The 19,930-nt window shown below is 44.3% G+C and overlaps 1 protein-coding gene across 1 annotated transcript in view; it reads right to left on the bottom strand.

Moving 5' to 3' along the window:
- PDE1C (phosphodiesterase 1C) overlaps nucleotides 1-12,749 on the bottom strand; it is a 569,208-nt gene extending 556,459 nt beyond the window's left edge. The window contains exon 1 of the mRNA XM_010353320.2: nucleotides 12,072-12,749. Coding sequence (XP_010351622.1) covers nucleotides 12,072-12,156 — 85 coding nt within the window. The 5' untranslated portion in view covers nucleotides 12,157-12,749. The remainder of the gene's footprint in view (nucleotides 1-12,071) is intronic.
- Nucleotides 12,750-19,930: the final 7,181 nt, after the last annotated feature.

The raw sequence follows: 19,930 nt of genomic DNA, 5'->3' as shown, positions 1-19,930 counted from the left end.
AAAAAAATAGTAGTATATATGGTGTGTGGAGGGGCTGTTTGTATATAAAATATATTTGCATATAATTTGTGAGACACCTCTGCCAAAATAGGCCATGCTGTGAAATACTCAGAAAAGTTTCCCCTGCCTCATGGGGCATTCAGGATTAGGGAAGCTGATACAAACACAAAAGAGAGCCTAGGCACTAAGTTAGAGAGACCAAGAGAGCTGACTAATTTAAAATATCCATATATACAATTAAGTTTTAAAAGCAGGTACTAGAACAACATGTATGATCCCATTTAAATAGAACTGCAATAGAATATTATGTGGGTCAAGGATAGGATATTAACAGAGGTCATCTCTGGATAATGAGGTTTTCTTTCCTGAGTTCCTAAAATGAACATGGATCATTTTTACAGGCAAATAAAATTAATAATGCTATCTTCATTTTGTTAAAAAATGAATAAAGTAATTAGGAAAATTAAGACAGCCTCCAGCCCCCAAGGACCACCTACTGCTCTGGCAGCCTAAAAGTTTGCCTGGTTTGTTTGAAAGAGAGAACTAATACCCAGAAGGCTACAGGAAGGCCCAGATAGAAAGGAAGAATGCAGGTCACACAGATATGGCTAGTTATTATTACTACATAATAGCAAGAACATTCAGCAAACACTCAGCAACTGATTCTCCACAGCATAGCCAGAGCGTGTGTCTATAAACACAAATCTGATCTTGTCCCCTCTCCCTAAAATGGCCACCTGCCTTCCACTGCTCTTGGAGAAAAAAACAAAACCCTCCAGTGGGCCTATAAGGCCTCATATAATCACCTCTCCAGTCTCTTCTTAATGCTCTCACAGCCCTCAATATCCCATCTCCTCCCTCCAGCCACAGGGCCTCTGCACAGGCTGCCTGATCCACCTGGAGGCTCTCCCATCACCTCCCCAACACCCTTCACCACAGAAGCCAATCCCAACCCCCAGACAGATTAGATAACCCTGCTGGGCATGACCACAGCATCCTGGCCTTGCCATCAGAGGACGAAGCACAGTTATACCAATGTCTGTGGGCCCCACTAGGCTGTCAACACCATGTCATCAGGGCTGGCTTGTTTGCTCACATAATATCCCTAGTGCCTAACACAATCACTGCCATAAAGAATGCACTGCATAAAGACGGGCTAAGTGAGTGGTTACAGCCCATGTGCAGGCAATGCACTGCAAAATACGAGTCCAGAGAAAAGCAAAGGCCAGGTCATGGAAGGCCCACGGGCCCTACCTGGGAATGTGGGCTTGATCCTGCATCCAATGGGAGTCTCCCTCCTGGGTTTTAAATGGAAGGGCAGCAGGATCAAAAAGCCTACAGACTTTAAATACTAATTAGATGAGGTGAGGGTGGGAATCTGCACAGGAAAAGGAATCTACAATGGTTCCCACGTTTCTAGTTCAAATGCCCAAACTTAAAAAAATGTAGAAACTGGCCAGGCACAGTGCCTCACACCTGTAATCCCAACACTTTAGGAGGCCCAGGCAGGCAGATCACTTGAGGTCAGGGGTTCGAGGCCAGGCTGGCTAACATGGTGAAACCCCATCTCCCAGCTACTTGGGAAGCTGAGGCAGGAGAATCACTTGAACCTGGGAGGCAGAGGTTGGTGTGAACCGAGATTATGCTACTACACTCCAGCGTGGGCAACAGAGTGAGACTCCGTCTTAAAAAACAAAATGTAGAAACTGGATTGGAGTCATGGTTCAAGTCACTCCGACTTCCTGAAGTAGCCATTTCTCCATCTATGAAATGGAGCTGCTCATAGTTCTCTTTCAGGGGAATTGGTAGCATCAAATGAGCTGATGTTTGGGAATGTTTACCAATAGTAAAGCCTCTCATTATCATCAGCAACATGAGGGCAATGGTTTGCATAATTACCCCCAAAAAAAAATAGCCTCCTTGAAATAGTCACTAAGACCAGGCTTACAGTCTTACACAACTGGACTAAATTCTGCATCTTTTAAACACTTTTCACTGTTTTAAACAGTTGGCCTCACGAATGACCCAGACAAGAAAGGAAGAAAATGCATCCTGTTGGAAAATTGGGTTTCCGTGGGGCCCAGCAGATGGTTGGGATCTAGTCTGGCTCAAGTCCTGCTGGCTCCCTCTTTAAGAGATGATGGATTCCTCTCCAATACTAACTGACTCAATACAATTTGAAAAGCTAAAGTAATTTCCAATTGTTAAAGGTGAGTCACTAGATACAGTGGACCTTTCTGAGAAACTGTAAACTAATCACTTTAAAAAAGAAATCCATTCACTTTCTCACTCACTGCTTAAATCCTATTGTGTTAATGTGTGTTCCCTGGGCCCAAAGTCAGAGAAAAACAATGCCAGTTTTCTTTTGGGGCCTCTCAGAGAGATGTAACTTCCAAAGGGCTGGAGGGTTCCCATATTTGTGATTACTGGGCAAACATCTAAGCCAGCAGAAACACCTTCAGGTTTGGCATGAACTAGGAAGAAGAAAAGGGAAGGGGAAGGAGTCAATATTTTTATAACCACCTGCAATTGTCATTACTGGGCTAGAACTTTACATATGTCACATCATATGCAGATATTATTATTCCTACTTTACAAAATTAAGAAACAAGACTCAGAAAGTTTAAAAAAAAAAAGTGGTCAGAGGCCAGGCACAGTGGCTCATGCCTGTAATCCCAACACTTTGGGAGGGCAAAGCAGAAGGATTGCTTGAGCCCACGAGTTGAAGACCAGCCTGAGCAACATAGTGAGGCCCCATCTCTAGAAATAATAAAAATAAGTTAGCTGGGCATGGTGGTGCACACCTGTAGTCCCAGCTACTCAGAAGGCTGAGGCAGGGGGATCGCTTGAGCCCAGGAGGTCAAGGCTGTGGTGAACCTTGATCGTACCATTGCACTCCAGCCTAAGTGATAAAGCAAGACTGTCTCTAAAAACTAACTAAATAAATAAGTGGTCAGCTATTTCATAAATGGTGAACATGACAACTTATCCATTCACATTCTGGTTTGTCCAAAGATAAAGAAGGGATATTCTCTCTACCATATACACTACAAAAGTTTTATTGAGATACTCTCCAAGAGCCAATATGTCTGAGAAATGAAATATGTAATTCAACAGGTCCAACACAGCAAAACCAAAAAATAAAAATAAAAAATAAGCCAGGAAAGAGCCCTGTAGTTGAAATGCACTGAAACCCTTACTTATTACTTTGACCTTGAGCAAGTCACTTCCCCATCTGTCTAATTTCAACTTGTGAAAACTGAATTAGACTATCTATAATGCTGGTGGTTACAGTCCATGCAAGTCCAGAAGGGGTTTTTTCTCCTTTTCTCCTACCCAAGCCCATGGAATCATACCTGAGCCACTCTATGAAGTTACCACGAAGAGAGGAAGGACAGCCATTTGGGGAAGCAGAGACAAAGTCAGCAGATCAATTCCTGCAATGTGGTTTCTTCCCAAACTCTGGCAGCAGTACTGTGACTCAAGGGCAGAGTCTTGGGTGCTTTGGACCCTTGTCCAGGAGACACTGTCTTCCACCAAGTGAAAACCAACTTCTAGCACTTCTGTCTCTAAGCCTGCCCAGGGTTCCCTGGGGAAGGCCTGGTTCTCAGGCCAAGGTTCCAACACACTCCAGTGCCTGTCTGCCAGCAGCACAGGAAATGCCAACCAGCTCTCCCTAAAGCAGCTGGCACCAATTACCCCGACCCAGCTGGAAGCACCCAGCTTGGCTGAGACAGGCACTCCAGATCCCTGGCCTGGTCGGAAATCCTACCCTAAAACAAAGATAGACTTGCAGCCGTGCCAGAATGCTACATAAGTAGCTGGTGGAGGGTTGGTGGAGGCAGCCAGGGACAGGCGGGTGAGCACCGTCCAGGGAAGCAGCTGTGGGTCTGGGAGTCTTGCCCACACCCTGATTTCAGAGTCCCTCCATCATCACAACTAACAGCTACCAATTAACAGGCACCTAGAGCACACCAGGTTCCTACATTCCTCATCCTCTTGAACCCTCTCAACAACGAAACAAAGAAGGAATTGCTATCTCCATTTACTAATGAGGGCCCCAAGGGTCACAGAGGTGAATGATCATTCCCACAGCCACAGAGATAGGAAGTACCAGAACTAGGTCTAGAGCCCAGGTCTTCTGTATCACTTGCCTTTCCACCTGGCATCCTGGCCTAGGAGAACTAACATTCTAACAAGGGCCTGGCAGCTAGGGACTTGCTTTGCAAAACCATCACAAGTGATGCAGTAAATCCTGAAAGATGTTAACCAGCTGAGGAAATGGGAACATGGATCCATGAAGAACAACCAGAAAGTATCAAGAGATCATTATCCAAAGACACAAAAGTGAAGCACACGAAAAATGCCAACATTGAACAGAAAGCAGAAGACAGTCATCCTTACAGGTTTTCAAACAACAGTACATATGGCGATTTGATCAAGCAGGACTCAGAGTTGGTTATTATTATTTCCAAGTTAAAAATATTATGAAAATATCTTATAATGGATATAAATTATAAATATATAATAATAAAAACATTTATGTAGAACTTACTTTGTACCAGGTGCTATTCTGAGTGCTTGATGTGTACTAACTCCTCTAACACCCTAGGAGGTAGGTAATGTAATTGTCTACATTTAATAGATGAGTACATTGAAATACAATAAGGTTAAGTAACTTGTCCAAAATTACACAGCTAATAAACTGTGAAGCCAAAATTCAACTAAGGCAGTCAAACTCCAGAATCCAACTCTTAATCTCTGCACAGACTGCCTCTCAAGTCCAACAAGCATTTATCAAGCAGGATCCATGCTAGATGCTTCTATATCTATTATTAATTTGGTATTCATTCGTACGTTTATTCTTCATAACAAATCTTGTAGCATGAGTTGAAGTCAAAAAGGTTTCATATCACATCAGAATGGAGTTAGCCCTGCAGGCACTCAGAAACACTTGGAAATCTCCAGCTAGTCCCCATTTCCCACTGGAATTTGATGGTTAGCATATAGGTGAAATAGCTGGAAGGCCCGGGCAGCTACACATGGACTTGCCTTTGGTCCTTTCTTGAGTTTAGCTCAGTGGTTATTAAACTTCACTGTAAGAAAACTGTACAATGCTATATATACAAAGTGTAGTATGCTTACTTCATGACTAATTTCACCTCTGAGTTCTTAACTAGTTTTGTATCCAGTTTGCCTCCTCTTTGCTCTGAACTCTACAAAGCATCCATCACAAATCCCTGGTGTACCTCACTTAGCCATTCCCAGCATCTCATCTACTCTGGGAAGGCCGGGGTCAGGACTCAAAACTCACTCTTCCTGGAGAGGCAGGAACTGCAGAGATTTCCTTACTTAACCAGTTTGTTTACAGATGGAGAAACCGTGGCCCAGGTTAAGTGACTTACCCAGGATCAAAAAGCAAGTTAGTAAGGGGCTAACCCCATCTCTGTGTCCAGTATGTGTTTTCTACTAGTCTGTGCTTTTCCTCTCCATGGTTCCCCCACCCTTCTACAGTGTCTACTTCAGTGTTATGTTCAGCAAATATTTATTAACCTACCAATAATAATAGTTCACAATTTTGAATGCCTTGACTGTGCCAGGCCCTGTACTAGAAGCCGGAGCTTCATTATGACTTTCATGGGCCCTAGAAACTTCTGCTTTTGTGGGTCCCTTCCTCCACAAAAAAAAAAATAAATAAATAAATAAAAATTTAAAAAAATTAATTTAAAATATATTTTAGGATTCCATTGAAATGAAGAATACAATAATGTTAAGTTTTCTTAACTTCTCTATTATTTGTTGAGGTAAGAACACCTAACATGAGATCTACCCTCTAAGCAAATTTTTAGGTGTATGATGTTGTACTGCAGATCTTTAGAGCATGACTGAAATTCTATGAAGTCAAGTATTTTCTTCAATCTAAAAGTTTATTTTTTCTTTCAATTCTAAAAGAAATTAAAATATTTTTGGAATCCTAAAAATATTGCTGTCTGATCACTAGGCTTACTGTGCCCAGTGGATCAATTAGCCTTACTAGGTGTTCTAGTTGCACTATCTCATTTGATTTCCTACCCTAGTGTGGTAGATACTATTTATTATGTCCATTTTACAGCTTAGGAGTCTTAACATTAGCCATGAAATGCTACCTCTCTAAGATCACAACCAAAGGAAGATGGGGTTCTGGATTTGAACCACAAGTGTCTAACTCCAGAGACTGTTATATTCTGGACTCTACTCAGTGCAATTTACCCATCCTGGTCCCCTCCTCCTGCTGTGTTCCAGGCCGATCCCAAAGCCCAGCTCAGGACTGTCATTCCTTCGTTACTATTCTCCCCATCACTCCCAACTTCCCCATGGCCCCAGGTGGACCCTGTCCAGGTCTGTGGAGGCTGAGAAGACATGCCAGGCACACTGTGTGGCTCTGGAAAGTGCATCAGCCTATAGGAGGGTGGCAGGGTGCCCAGTACCCACTTGACATTTACTCTCATCTGGTGTCAGGGGCCAGCACAGTTGTACAGGGCATCCTGGCTGCCCACCCACAGAGTGCAGTCACAAATCCTGGGGATCACATCACTGATGCTCACCCACTCCCAGCCAGCACCAGCTCTACTCACAGTATGATTTCAGGCAAAGGGAAAGGACATTGAATGGACACTTACAGTGTGACAGCCAGGCACTGTGTACGGCCGGCCCTTCATTCCCCTGGCCATGGTTCACCCACAAGGAAGGTGTTACTACCTCCATTTATTCAGAGAAGAAAATTGAGGCTGAGAGAAATTAAATGGCTTACCTGAAGGGCTTGATAAATCTGTGTGTGACTCCAAAGCCCAGGGTTTCCCACAGCAAATACAAGCTCTCAGCTGGCCCCCTAAAAGCGTGCACTCTAATTGTTTGCTGACAATGGCAACTCCATTATGAGAGCTCCTCAGGCTAAAGACAGGGCTGCTCTCGGTGGAAGTGCAAATGCTGTGAAGTGGCATACACCAGTTTTAACCAGCATTAACTTTCCCTAATAACAAGAAGCATTTGGAGGGCATTTTAGAGTTAACAGCGCAGTTGTTTCATGCAAACCTTCACTTAATCCTCACCATACTGCCAAAACTTAAGGATCTTACTCCCCATTTTACATGTGAGGAAACTGAGGCTCAGAGATAATGTGATTTGCCCATGGTGCAGAATGGAAGAGGTTGAACAGCAGAGCAGTGACTGCAAGCCTCCGTTTGCAGACTCCTCTTCCCACACCCTGCTGCACCTGACTCTGACTCTGAGATACAAGTGAGGGAGAGAAGTAGGTCCATGAGCACTGGGAGATGGCCATAGAATATTTTACCTGGAATCCTTACTGGGTTCTTTGCTCCCCGCGATCACTCCCAACCAGGTGTAAAATGTCCAAAGTCCTTGTTTCCACCCAGACTGCCTGCTTGTTTAAGCAGGCAGATGGAAGGCAGGCAAGACACTCAGCTGAGAGAGCAAAGAGACCAGTCTAGGCTCAGAAAGTCCTCAACCATATGCCCCAGAGGAGGCCAGGGGCCTCTCTGCCTCAGCTGGAGAGTGGGCCACACTCCCAGTGTGCGCAGCCAATTCATTCAGGCCTCGGCCACCCACAGAGCCCTGCCTGCCCAGATCCCCTCTGAGAGGAGCATCCATTAGCAAACCTCTTCCCTTCAGTTTGGCCTCCATCCCCTGCTGTCCAAGGGTAAGTCAGGGAACCCCCAACTCCCAGCCCCTTGAGCCTCCGATTGCTGTCTAGGGGCTTCTTGTTTTTCCTCCTCTGGGACAACCCAAGGAGAGAAACACAAGGCAGAAAAGCCAGTGGCCATTGCTACAGGAAACACATCTCTGTTAGCAACACCTCTTCAGTACAGGCCTAGAATTTTCCACGACACCAATAGGTTCATTTTTGAAGGAAGCAGCTTCTTTGACATTCACTCCACCAACTTCACATCCCTCTGAGCCTCTGGTTTCACCCACCTCCTTCTGACACCCTGCAGGTCATCACCGAGGGCAGGAGGGAAGTGATGGGCCCTCCCTCAGTCCCATTTTCTCATCTGTAAAATGAACAGTGAGGAGCATCAAAAGAGATCAAGTGGGGCCCACTCAGGTGATTTAAAAGAAAAAATGTGCTTTTGTTTTTGGCAGACATACATCATTTTGAGGGGGAGGTGTTTGTTTGTATTTCAGGCAGCCTTCTGGAGAGAGCAAGAATCTGTGAATGACTTAATACAAACCCAAAGAGACATCCAAACTCCAGAAGGAAAGTTCTTCTGAAATACAAGGTACTGCACCTACGCACCTCAATCATTCACTTCATATGCAAATGCTCCTTCACAAGTACTACCACACCAGAGTCAATTAACACTTGCACTTCTACATATGGCCTTCAATTATGCTCATCAGAATAATCACTTGCTGCAATCACCATAAGTTCAATAGTTTCCCAGGGATGGAACTCTCAAAGCATCAAGGTGCTTTGAAAGTCACTGCTTGAATGTGGCACATGTTCAATCTCATAGTCTTGTTTCCCAGACCTCTTGACCACATACCCATTTCATGACCTGAGAAAATTACATAAAGAGGATGCAAAATCATTTGCCCCAGGACAGGGAAGCATGGGACTAAGGGAGTTTAGTGAGGTAGATTAACTAACCTTGTTTCTTCTACCTGATCTTCCTCCAGGGAGCAGCAACCCCACCCTGTCCCACCTGCAGCAATGGTCCCATCTCTTTCTGGTTTTGCTCCAGCCTTGGCTGGTTAAGCAGAGCTAACAAACTCCCAGATCTCTCTTCTGCAGGATGATGGGCTAGTCCCAAGGGTCCAGCAGAAATAAAGTCCACTGTGGGAGGCCACATGGTGTATGGGACAAACCCCAGGCTGAGGAGTCAGGGCAGATGTGGTTTGAACCCAACTCTGCCACCTCCTAGCTGTATGTCTTCTGGCAAATTATTTCCTCTGGAGTCTTGGGAGTTTCTTCTCCTAAAACAGGGGTCATAACAGCTACCTTTCAGAGCTGTCAGAACATTGCTGATGGGAGTAGAAGCTGGTAAATCTTTTCAGAAGGCAGTTGAGCAATATGTTTTAAAGTTCCTAAAAATGTTCATACTCTTGGACTAAGCAATTAAGCTTCTAGAAGCTTATCTTTAAAAAGTACTCATGGGCTGGGCACAATGGCTCATGCCTGTAATCCCAGTACTTTGGGAGGCTGAGGTAGGTGGATCACGAGGTCAGGAGATCAAGACCATCCTGGCTAACACAGTGAAATCCCGTCTCTACTAAAAATACAAAAAAAATTAGTCGGGCGTGGTGGCGGGCACCTGTAGTCCCAGCTACTCGGGAGGCTGAGGCAGGAGAATGGTGTGAACCCGGGAAGCGGAGCTTGCAGTGAGCTAAGATCACGCCATTGCACTCCAGCCTGGGCAATAGAGAGAGACTCTGTCTCAAAAAAAGTACTCATGGATATACTCAAAGATTTAGTTTTTTATCAGTGTTTATTATGGTGAAAATTAAAAGTAACCTAAGTAGCCAACATTAGGAAGTTGATTTGTAAAATACTTTATATATAGCATGAAACAAAACTAATAATTTTTTTTAAATAACACATTTTTCAAAAATTATGATTTCATTTTGTAAAAACAATGTACATATTAGAAGTATATAAAAGAATTATTAATAATTAGCATTGGATGATAAAATGACAGTTGGTTTTCTTTCTTTTTTATTATTGTATTTTCTAAACTTGGCCTAAAATTTATTAAATGTCTCTCTAGCAACTTACTAATTTCTGCTTTTTAAAATGGTTATGTATGAACATATCACATCGCCCCAAGAATACAAACTCCTTGAACACAGATTCTAAGTCTGATTTATCTTCATAAACTCTCCATGATATTAGCTCAGTGCCTTGAATAATTACAATTACCATTTATTGAATGTTTGCGGTGTGGCAGGCATTGTGCTAAATTGTATCTCTTAATATAGTAAAATTGAATAAATGTGGAAAGGGGGAGGGAAGAAGAATAAGCAGAAAGAAGTGAATGAATAAATTCTCAGCAATCTGAAATAAGTTGGCAGCTATCTCACTTGGAAGCGACCAGTTCATTTTTAGAGTCTCTACTGACCACCAGACCATACCAATCTGCTAGACCATCTCTTCTAACAGAAAGGGAAAACGTCAGGAGGAGGAGGACCACACTATGATCCTGGATTTTAGAAAGCCACACTTTGGAGGATAAGACCTCATAAGGACAACCTGGTATAACTTTTGAGAATTTGCTTACCAGAGTCAAGAAAACCAATTTAACATGACAATGATCTATTAATGAAACACTTTTGACTTTAGCAACCTTTAATTCTTTTCTACAAACACTCCCTTAGCACCCACCAACACCATTTGAGAGAGAAATATACATAAGCAGTCTCACCCTTAAGGAATTTTTAATGCAATGAGGACTACCAACAGGTGCCTAAATAACTGATTCAAGGCAGGGTGTGAGCTCCAACAGAGAACTCCAAGACTGGAGGGGGTGCCAAGGAAGAAATTCTTTCTGATGGGGATGGACAGCGGAAGAGGTGGAAAGTGAGAGCTGGGATCTAAAGCATAGACAAGATTTCTCAATGCTGTGCTGGGGGAATGGCGTTCCTGCCTGCGGGAACAGCCTAGGTAAAGGCTCAGAGGGGTGGGATTTGGTACGTTTGCAGAAGGGCAAGTATTCAGTCCATGCCCCAGAAACCTTGGGTGACTTCATTAAGAACAAAAGTGGCCCTCAGATGAGCTCCTTTCCTTGGTCTCTTCTTGGCCCTGGTACTTTCCTGATACACATCCAAGCAGACACAGTCCACAGAAAGCAAAATAACCTACTCCTTCATTTTCAAAGGCTTTGGGGTTCAGTTCAGCTTAAGACCACAGTAACTTGAGTACTTCCAAAAGTAGGAATCAGAGTGGCTCCTGCCTCTGTCCTGTTGTTCTCCAGAGGCTGAAGTCCCAAGGAGCAGGCCTCCAGGGCTCTACCTGGGACTTGAGTTCCACTCACCTCCAAGGAAGATGTGGAGGCAATCCCTGACAAGTTGTTTCAAAACAGCCACAGCATGGGGCGGAAGGTAGCAGTATCAAAGACCCACCTCTTCAAATGCTAGGCTTCCACAGGGTCAACCCTGTGGCCCTGCTGCTCCCTGAGGGTCCCCACAACCCCCTGTGGTCCCCCTCCTGGTGAAGGGTTTTGGGGGAAAGAAAACAGGAGCCACTGGGAGTCCCAAGGGCAGGAGAGGAAACCACCACCTGCAGCCCAGAGACATCACAGCTTTTTCTCCAATACTTTCGGTAGCATGACATATGATCCCCCCTCCCTGCGGCCTCTCTCTCTCTGAGACTGAAATGGCCTCTTTTTCTGCTTTATTTTTCTGAATCTCTCTGTTCTCTTCTCTCTCTTTATGTGTCCCTTTTCCTTTGTTTCAACTTTTATAGAAACTATTGTTCAATCTCAATCTCTCTCTCTCTCTCTCTCTCTGAATTCCCCAGTCTCTGCCTCTCTCAGCCTCTCCTCTCTTGTTTCAGTCCCTGTCTCCACGTCTCTGTCACTCTACTAGTCTGTCTTGACGTCCGTCTCTATCTCTGGGGTCTAGGTGTTTCTATCAGCGTCCCCGTGTCTGGATGTTCCTACCGCTCTGTGTGTCTCTATCATGTCTACATCTCCCTGTCGCTTTCTGTCTCCCTCTCTCGGCACTCCTATCTTCATCTCTCCATCGCAGCGTCTCCAGCCCTATTTCCACCCCTCCTGTCCCCCGGCCCGCGTTATTAAAATCAGCCAGGAAACCGAGCGGTTCGGGGAGGTGTGATGCTGAAAACCAGCTTCCGCGCGACGCCGGGTCGGAGCCCGCGAGGAGTGCCGGGGAGACAGCCCAGGGTGCGGTTTCTGTCCCGACCCGGTCGCCGCTCCCGGGGACTCCCGCCTGGCGAGCACCCTCCGGCCCCAGCCCAACCCCTGAGCTCCCCCTGCCCGCTTAGTAAGGAACTCTGGCCGCCACCGGGGAGGGCGTTTGCCCGAGCCAGGAGTCAGAGAGGGGTGGAAAGTTCTCACCGATGGTGAAGCTGTAGCCATCGATGCTGAAAGTGGCGCTCCGGCATTTTTTGAAGCCCTCCTTCCTGTTGCTGGCGTCCGTCATGGCTCGGCCGGCCGGGCAGGGACCTCACAGCTCAACCAGCGGCGTCCGCGGTCCCTCCTCCACCTCCGCGGAGTGAGCAGCCCGGGGCTCGGCGGCGAATCCTGCCCTGGCCGCGCCGCGCTGTCACCCTCAGCCCCGCCGCGCGCTGGCAGCTGAGTGCCTGGAGACAAGCGCGAGGACCCAACGTCAACAGCTAAAGGGCTAGGAGCTTGGCGGAGGCAGGAGCCGTCGCGACTGCCCCATCTCCAAGCTCCAGAGGCGGCAAGAGGAGTGTCAGGAAGGGAGGACGCGCGCCCGAGCGCGTGGACGGGGCTGACGGGTGGGCGCGGAGATCCCTGCCTGGCCAGGCTACTTTCTGCCAGCCGCGGGGTCCGCGCGCCCCAGGCACGTCTGTTTTCCACTTCAGCTTCTCCTTCCGTCTCTGGTGGCTGGGGGGATTTGGGGACCCAAGGGATGGCTGGATTGGCGTCGTGCGTCTTCTGGATATGTTTTCTCTGGCAGACCGGGGAGCTTCCAGAAAGCACGTCAACAGATGGAAAAGCAAACCCCTTAGCCATCAGATGTTGCCGAAGTTTACTCCAAACAAGGAAGTCGGGAAAATCACCACGCCCACTTCCTCCCAGCCACTGTCCCCAGCACTGACCTGGAGCCCCGATAGTGTTCCTTCTCCACTGTCCCTCCCAGGAAGGTAATTGTCAAAGTCACCGGAGGCTCTCTGATGTGAAATGTAGCATCGAATTAGAACTCGCCCCTTACCATCTATTCCAAATAGCTTGTCCTGTCCTTTCGAATTTGGGTTTGCCCAATGTGATAGACTTCTGGAATTTGCTCACGTGGAACATATGTACCAATCCCATAGCTGACGCTCTTATTACAGGAGAGGAAACTGAGGCTGGGTGGTGCTTGAGGAAAGTGCTACACAAGGAAGCGGCGGACTTAGGAGGCAGAAGTTTCACTTTATGATGATGCCACGTTAGCCATTGTCCTTTCCAGTGCCTGAAATGACCGAGTTAGGCAAGGCGTATACTGGGAAAATTATTCCCACCGATCAGCAAGCAATTATTGAGGATTTACAGTTGCAGTGCTGTTAGGGGCTGCGGATGCCCACGGGAAAAGAGACCAGAGCTGAGTCCCACAGAAGAGTCCGCGGTGTAACAACGTGGAATGAGGGTTCTGTGCTCAAGCTATTGTGAGACTACAATTAATTTAGCCTCATTTTTGTGATGAAATTTGACACACTTAACAAACATTTGCCAATAATAAGAATCAACTAGGTATATTCCTAATTGATTCCAGTTGAGTTTAGAGGGTAATGGCTCCACTTATCTTCAGAATCTAATGAAGATTAGAAACCTTGTCCCAAAAAAAGCACACAGACACACATGTACGGTATTCTACATACAACTTCAGGGGGCCCATTAAAACCCCCAAGCCTACTGGAACCTGGGTTAATGCGTGTCCCTAGAATTTAATCTTTTTCAATTCACCATGTATTTTTAAAGAAATGGAATTGTGTCAGAGTGTAGTTGACACTTCAGTTGTAAATTCTCTCAGGGAAGACCTAGAACCATATTCACATGGTCTGGTTAGGTTGGTAGCAAGATTAATTAATCATAAAGGCAACCAACAGTGTCATGAACCTCATGCCACATAGAATGGCATATTTCAGCATGCAGTCAGGGGTGTTTCAAAATCATCATGTAGTCCCTGAGACTGTAATACCCACGCCTGGAACCTATTACAACATGGAGACATGAAAAGGGCTCTGCTCACAGATAGAGCTGGGTCTGAAAGCTGGCTCCACCACTTACCAGCTACATTGCCTTGACCTCTCTGAATCTTACTTTCCTTCTCTCACAATGAGGATTAAGTAGGAGTAAGGGCATAAAACCTAGGCACACAATATGCATCCAATTATTGCAATCACTAGCTGACTCCCAGATTTTATTACGTAGACTCCATGGAAAATTCTTCTCTGTGACAATAATGTATTTTAGTTATTGTTGCCACCATTAATTTTACAGGTGAAGAGAATTTTTATATGTAACATTTTATATATATTACATGTAATATAATGTGGGCTTGGTTTTTTCTTTGTTTGTTTTTGAGACAGTGTCTCACTCTGCTGCTCAGCCTGGAGTGCAGTGGTGCAATCATGGCTCACTGGCTTCGACCTCCTGGGCTCAAGTGATCCTCCCACTGCAGCCTCCAAAGTAGCGGGGTCTATAGATACACGCCACCACACCCGGCTGCTTAAAAAAAAAAAAAAAATTGCAGAGGCAAGGTCTCACTATATTGCCTAGGCTTGTCTTGAACTCCTGAGCTCAAGTCATCCTTTGCCTCCATCCCCCAAAATGTTGGGATTACAAGAATGAGACACATGCCTGACCTTAATATTATGCATTTTTTAATATAGTAACCACCAAAGGTTTCTTATAGTTCCCCTTTCCTTGTATTTCTCTCATCTTACCAAGCTTCTAAGTGAACAACATGTCTTTTTTTGTCCAAAATAAGTCCTCAGCTGAGAGCCCTAAGTCTCCTGTAGTAAATTATCTAAAAAAGAAAAAAAACAAAGAAAAAGTCTATTGAAATGGAATTTTTCCTTGCGTAAGTGAGTGAAATTAAAACTTAGTATTTAATCATCTTAACAGAAAAGCTTTTTGAAATATAACCTATAAAAATAATAAAAATGCAATCATTTCTCTGTCCCCTAAAGTCTGGTAAAAATAACTTGCCTGAATAATTAGAACTGTTTTTAAACTGCTTCTCCCCAGAATCATTATCTCTCTCCCTGGTTTTAGAGATTGTACACCTACAGAACCACTAAAATGCACTGCTTCAAGTGCAAACTCTTAAAGCAGCCTTTTCAGTCTTTGGGTTCTCACACCAAGCCAAATGAAGTTGAATGCTACCATTACATAAGTCAAGAAAGAATGAGTTCAAGACTGAGATCAAAAGAAGCACTGCTTCTGTTTGCTCTTTCAGAAATGCTCACTCAGTAAAGCCTGGGAAGTAAGAAAACTAAACCAAGACAGACAAGCAGAGGTGTCAATCATCTGCTTTGGTAGTTGGAGCAGGATTTGACAAATTAATGTCTGCAGCTGAAATCTGGCCCATCACCTGTTTTTGTGACATCTGCAAACTAAAAACAGCTTTTATATTTTTAAGTGATTGTAAACAATCAAAAGAAGAATAATATTCCGTGACACATTAAAACTACATGAAACTTGAATTTTAGTATCCACAAGTAAAGTTTCATTGGAACATAGCTATGCTCATTTATTTCCATATTCTTTCTGGCCGCTTTCATACTACAAAGCCATTGTTGAGTTGCTGTGCCTGGGACCATATGGCCCGCAAAGCCAAAAATATTTACTATCTGGCCCTTTACATAAAATGCTTATTGACTCCTAAAATTATAGTAAGTATACTTTACATCTGTCAGGGTTTGGGTAACTTCTAGTTTTATTATATTTACTTTAAAATTTGGGTTTGGAGAGAAATTGATCTTTTTTAACTACTGGAATGGATTCTAACATGGAAGAACTACGAGTACATTCTAACAAAGAAGGGAAACAGGGAGGGAAGAAGGTCCCTCATAATTGTTTGATCCAGTCAATAGCTAAGACTAATTAGGTTAAGATTAATTTCTTCCAAGAAGTAATGTGTGATCCTGTCTTCACTGCAAGAAAGTAGAGGAAGAGCTGAACTCATTACCTACATCAGTTCATAGAATCAAATAATGTCCTTCAAATATAACAACTGTATATGACACAATATAAAAAAGAATCTGGCAGGATGCTCCTCTGAATCTAGTGCTAATATCAAGTCTTTTGATTCGCTCTGTGGATCTGATGGTGGATTCTACTATACGTTTCTATATAAGAGAAAGGATATTAATGGCAAGTTCTTGTTGCTCATTGGTTTTTCACTTTTAAAGTTCTAGAAAAATATAAGACAACATATATAGAATGTATCAAAAATTGTAGTTTCTAAGAAAACATCTTTTTATTTTTCATATGAGAGAGAAGACAGCTCCTCAGCATCTCACTAATGCATTTCAACCATTCTCAGGTAGGAAGCTACCTACTATTTGGAATTCTCCCAACAGCCAATGGTCCAAGAATTGTAGACCCAAGTTGCCCCAGTAAGAGCATCGTGCACACACCTCACAGACACCTATCCAGCTGTCTGACAACCATTCCAAATTCTAGAAAGGGCCTCCTTCCATTCATATAATCATTGGCTTCAGGCAAGGAAGTTTCTGAACTGCAACCTTGCTCCTTTGGTTGTAATTGAAAGAACCCAAACTGGGCTGATGAATACCATTTCTGGGAATAGGAATTGTGAGAGGTAAAGAAAAAGTCCCAGTTCATTCCAGGCCCAGTTCCAGCTGGCATCTGAAAATCAGCTCCTCCGAAATTGCGTAAGCTACCCTACTACCCTTATACTATACAGTAGTCCCTTTTTGTGAGTGACCCAATGTGAGTTGCTACTGCTTGAAACCAAGAGTTCTAGCTAGTCTACCAAACAGACTCCCTTCAAGAAGGGAAACAGAGGAGGAAGAAATGAACAGAGAAAAGAAGGAATTAAACTAACATTTACTGAGTGCCAACTATATACTAGGCATTCTGCTAACCAAGAAACAGTCCCTGCCTTTTAGAATTTTACAGGAAGAATAAGTCTCAGAACAGTCCCTGGAACTGGGTGTCAGAATGAGAAAACAGTCACAGAAAGTCGGTGTTTCTGGATGCAGTTCCTCTTCAGCTGTCACCAGTACCCTCTTCTGTTTCATTTTACTACTACCTTATTGCTTTCCTACAGTCCTTTTTTTTTTTTTTTCTCAAATAAATTAGATCCAGGGATGGCAGAGACAATCTAATTAAATGGGAAAGATAAAAAGCAGTGTGCTTAAACACTTGAGGGCCCAAAAAAGGTGCCAAAAACATACCCAGAAGGCCCTGATGGAAGTTACCGAATTCTATTTCCACAAGGAGGCAATTTTTTTATTTGGCCCCCTGTTCATTCTTCAACTTTTTTTGAGTCTACATATTATTTATGCATCTGTGAAAGTGACTATTCTTAAGTACCTGCCTTTAGTGTCTCAGAAAATAATAGCTGAGGGCCGCCAAAGATCTCCCCATAACATTATGTAGCAAATTAGAGTAAATTAGATTATTGTTTTGCATTAAGAGTTTGGGGAGAATTTTATCATGGCCTTTGAAGTTAGGAGTTAGAAGTGGAGACTTTCTGCAGTGGGGGTGAGGGAGACCAGAACAACTACTTTTAATTTCTTTTGCTTAATACAGACTACCAAGCCTGGAATTTTCTTCCCCCTCAGCCAACCAGGTTTGCCTCGAGACCTCCCTCCTCACCCTTCAGGTGTCTACTAATCTCCCAGGTCCTCCAGAAAGCATTTTCTGCCTGACATTCCTCAGGGGAGGTAACCACCCCACTTGAAGCCTCCCCTGGATCCCATTCTGTGTCCCCATCATAAAATCATCACACTGAACTCATACTACCTGTTTGCCTGCCTATCTTCTCATAAGGATATGGTCTGCAGGTAGCAGAGATGGGTCTTCCATCCTCAGCCCCAGCATGGTGCCTGGCACAGAGTAGGCCTTCACTAAAACATTTATGAATTACAAAGTAAATAAAATGCAAGGTTGTGTGGCCAGGAGATGATAGGATTGGGGTAGGACAGCCAGCCCCATTAGTCATTCCCTCTCTCCACTCATCCTCTGTCTTTCTCTGTGATGAGCTTTGGAGCAAGTTCAAAACACGGTCTGTAGCAAATAGGTTAGTAACTTTTAAAATTAGTAAAATGAAACAAAAAGCTCCTCTACTTTGCTAAATGAAACAAAAAGCTCCTCTACTTGCTAGCCGTGTGATCTGGGGAAAATACTTAGCGTCTCCGAGTCTTAGTTTTTTCTTTTGTAAAATGGACATATACCTATCTCATAAGAAATGTGTGAGTTATAATAATGTATGTAAAAGACTTGTCCTGGACCCAACCCAGAGTAAACATTCCATTTTACTTATTATTATTATATCATCTATATTATTACAACATAACGATGTTATTATTTTTAACATCGTCATCATCACTAGCATACTAGCTCCCTTTTGCCCTTCTCTTTTCTACAGAGTGCTTAAGGTAATCCATAATCAGGGGCAAGAGTTACAGGCTTCGAGCTCACTCAACCCTGGGCCTAAAGCCCCAAAGTATCACCCTGTGAGCAATGGGACCAGAGCTTCTAGGTCTCCATGACTCAGCTGAGCTGCAGAAACTCATGGGCTTTCTGAGAGCTAGAGTCTGGGGCTTGCACAGGGCCTGTTCAATCACTCTTCCATCCACAAGACCCAGCCTCCATCACCCTCCCCATTCCAGGACACTTCTGTCAGCTATGCTTCGCTTCATTTAGCAGATGCATTATGGTCCTCATAATACATATTGTCTTGTGAACCCGCTGCATCAGCTAGGATGTCTTCTGTTCCCTGGGCTTCCAGGGCACAGCTTCCTCCTGGTTTTCCTGCTACCTCTGCAGCCAATGCCTTTTCTGTTGTTGTTAACCAGGGAAAACTCTTATCTTCTCATTCCATTCCCTCTTTTCTGAACAATCCTTTTGGCTCTTCCCAGCTCTGTTAATGACTCTCAAATATCTATTTCCAGCCCAGATCACTATGCAACAAGTATAATGACCTTTTTTTCCTTCAGTAGGTCTTACAGTCATCTTGGCCTTGACTCATCCAAATCTGAAATCTTCATCTTCCTATCCTTCCTCCAGAGTTTCCCTTGGGGTATTAGGTGAGCTAGACAAAGCTTCTACATACTTCTCAAGCCAGGCTAACTTTTACCACCCTCTTTCCCCATAGAAGGAGCATTTCTCATCTGACTCATTAGAGTTTCAGGCATTCCTTGGGCCCAACTCACTAGGGCAAGAGTCTCTCCTAGGCAGAGCCCATGTGGCACCTCTGTGAGAGTTAGGAAAGGGTGCCCTTCTCCCAGGTGGAAGCAGCCCCATGCCAGAACAAACAGAGCTCAGTGAGCAGGGCCTGGGCTGAATGCTGCTCCCACCCAGTCCCTCGGTCAGGCATTGATATGATTTGTCTATGTCTCCACCCAAATCTCATCTTGAATTGTAGCTCCTATAATTCCCACGTGTTGTGGAAGGAAGCTGGTGGGAGATAATTTAATCATAGGGGTGGTTTCCCCCATACTGTTCTCATAGTAGTGAATAAGTCTCATAGATCTGATGGTTTTAGAAAGGAAAACCCCTTTCACTTGGTCCTTCATTCTCTCGTCTGCCACCATGTAAGACGTGCCTTTCACCTTCCACCATGGTTGTGAGGTCTCCGCAGCCATGTGGAACTGCGAGTCCATTAAACCTCTTTTTCTTTATAAATTACCCAGTCTTGGGTATGTCTTTATCAGCAGCATTAAAATGGGTTAATACAGTAAATTGGGTTCCTGGTCTTAATAATTCCAGAATATTATCAAAGCCTTACTCTTCTACTCCAATAGTGCCATCTCTGGAAAAGGTCCTCCCTACTGCTCCACAACCAAATTGGTAAGCCTGTGAGTCATTACTCTTCCCTCTGTCTTTTTCATCTAAACAGTCACTAAGTCTGAACAGAAATGTTCCCTCAGTCTGTCTGGCATCTGTCCAGTCCTATCCACAGACGACTCCGCCTTAGTCCAGGCTACCACTGTCTCTCACATGAACTATCACAACAGCCTCTCACCTCCACAGCTAGCTTGCATTCTTGCTCC

The sequence above is a fragment of the Rhinopithecus roxellana genome, chromosome 6 (assembly GCF_007565055.1).
Source record: "Rhinopithecus roxellana isolate Shanxi Qingling chromosome 6, ASM756505v1, whole genome shotgun sequence".
NCBI classification, from domain to species: Eukaryota; Metazoa; Chordata; class Mammalia; order Primates; family Cercopithecidae; genus Rhinopithecus; species Rhinopithecus roxellana.
Note: the sequence above shows the minus strand (reverse complement) of the source record. Positions and strands in the feature narration are given on the sequence as shown.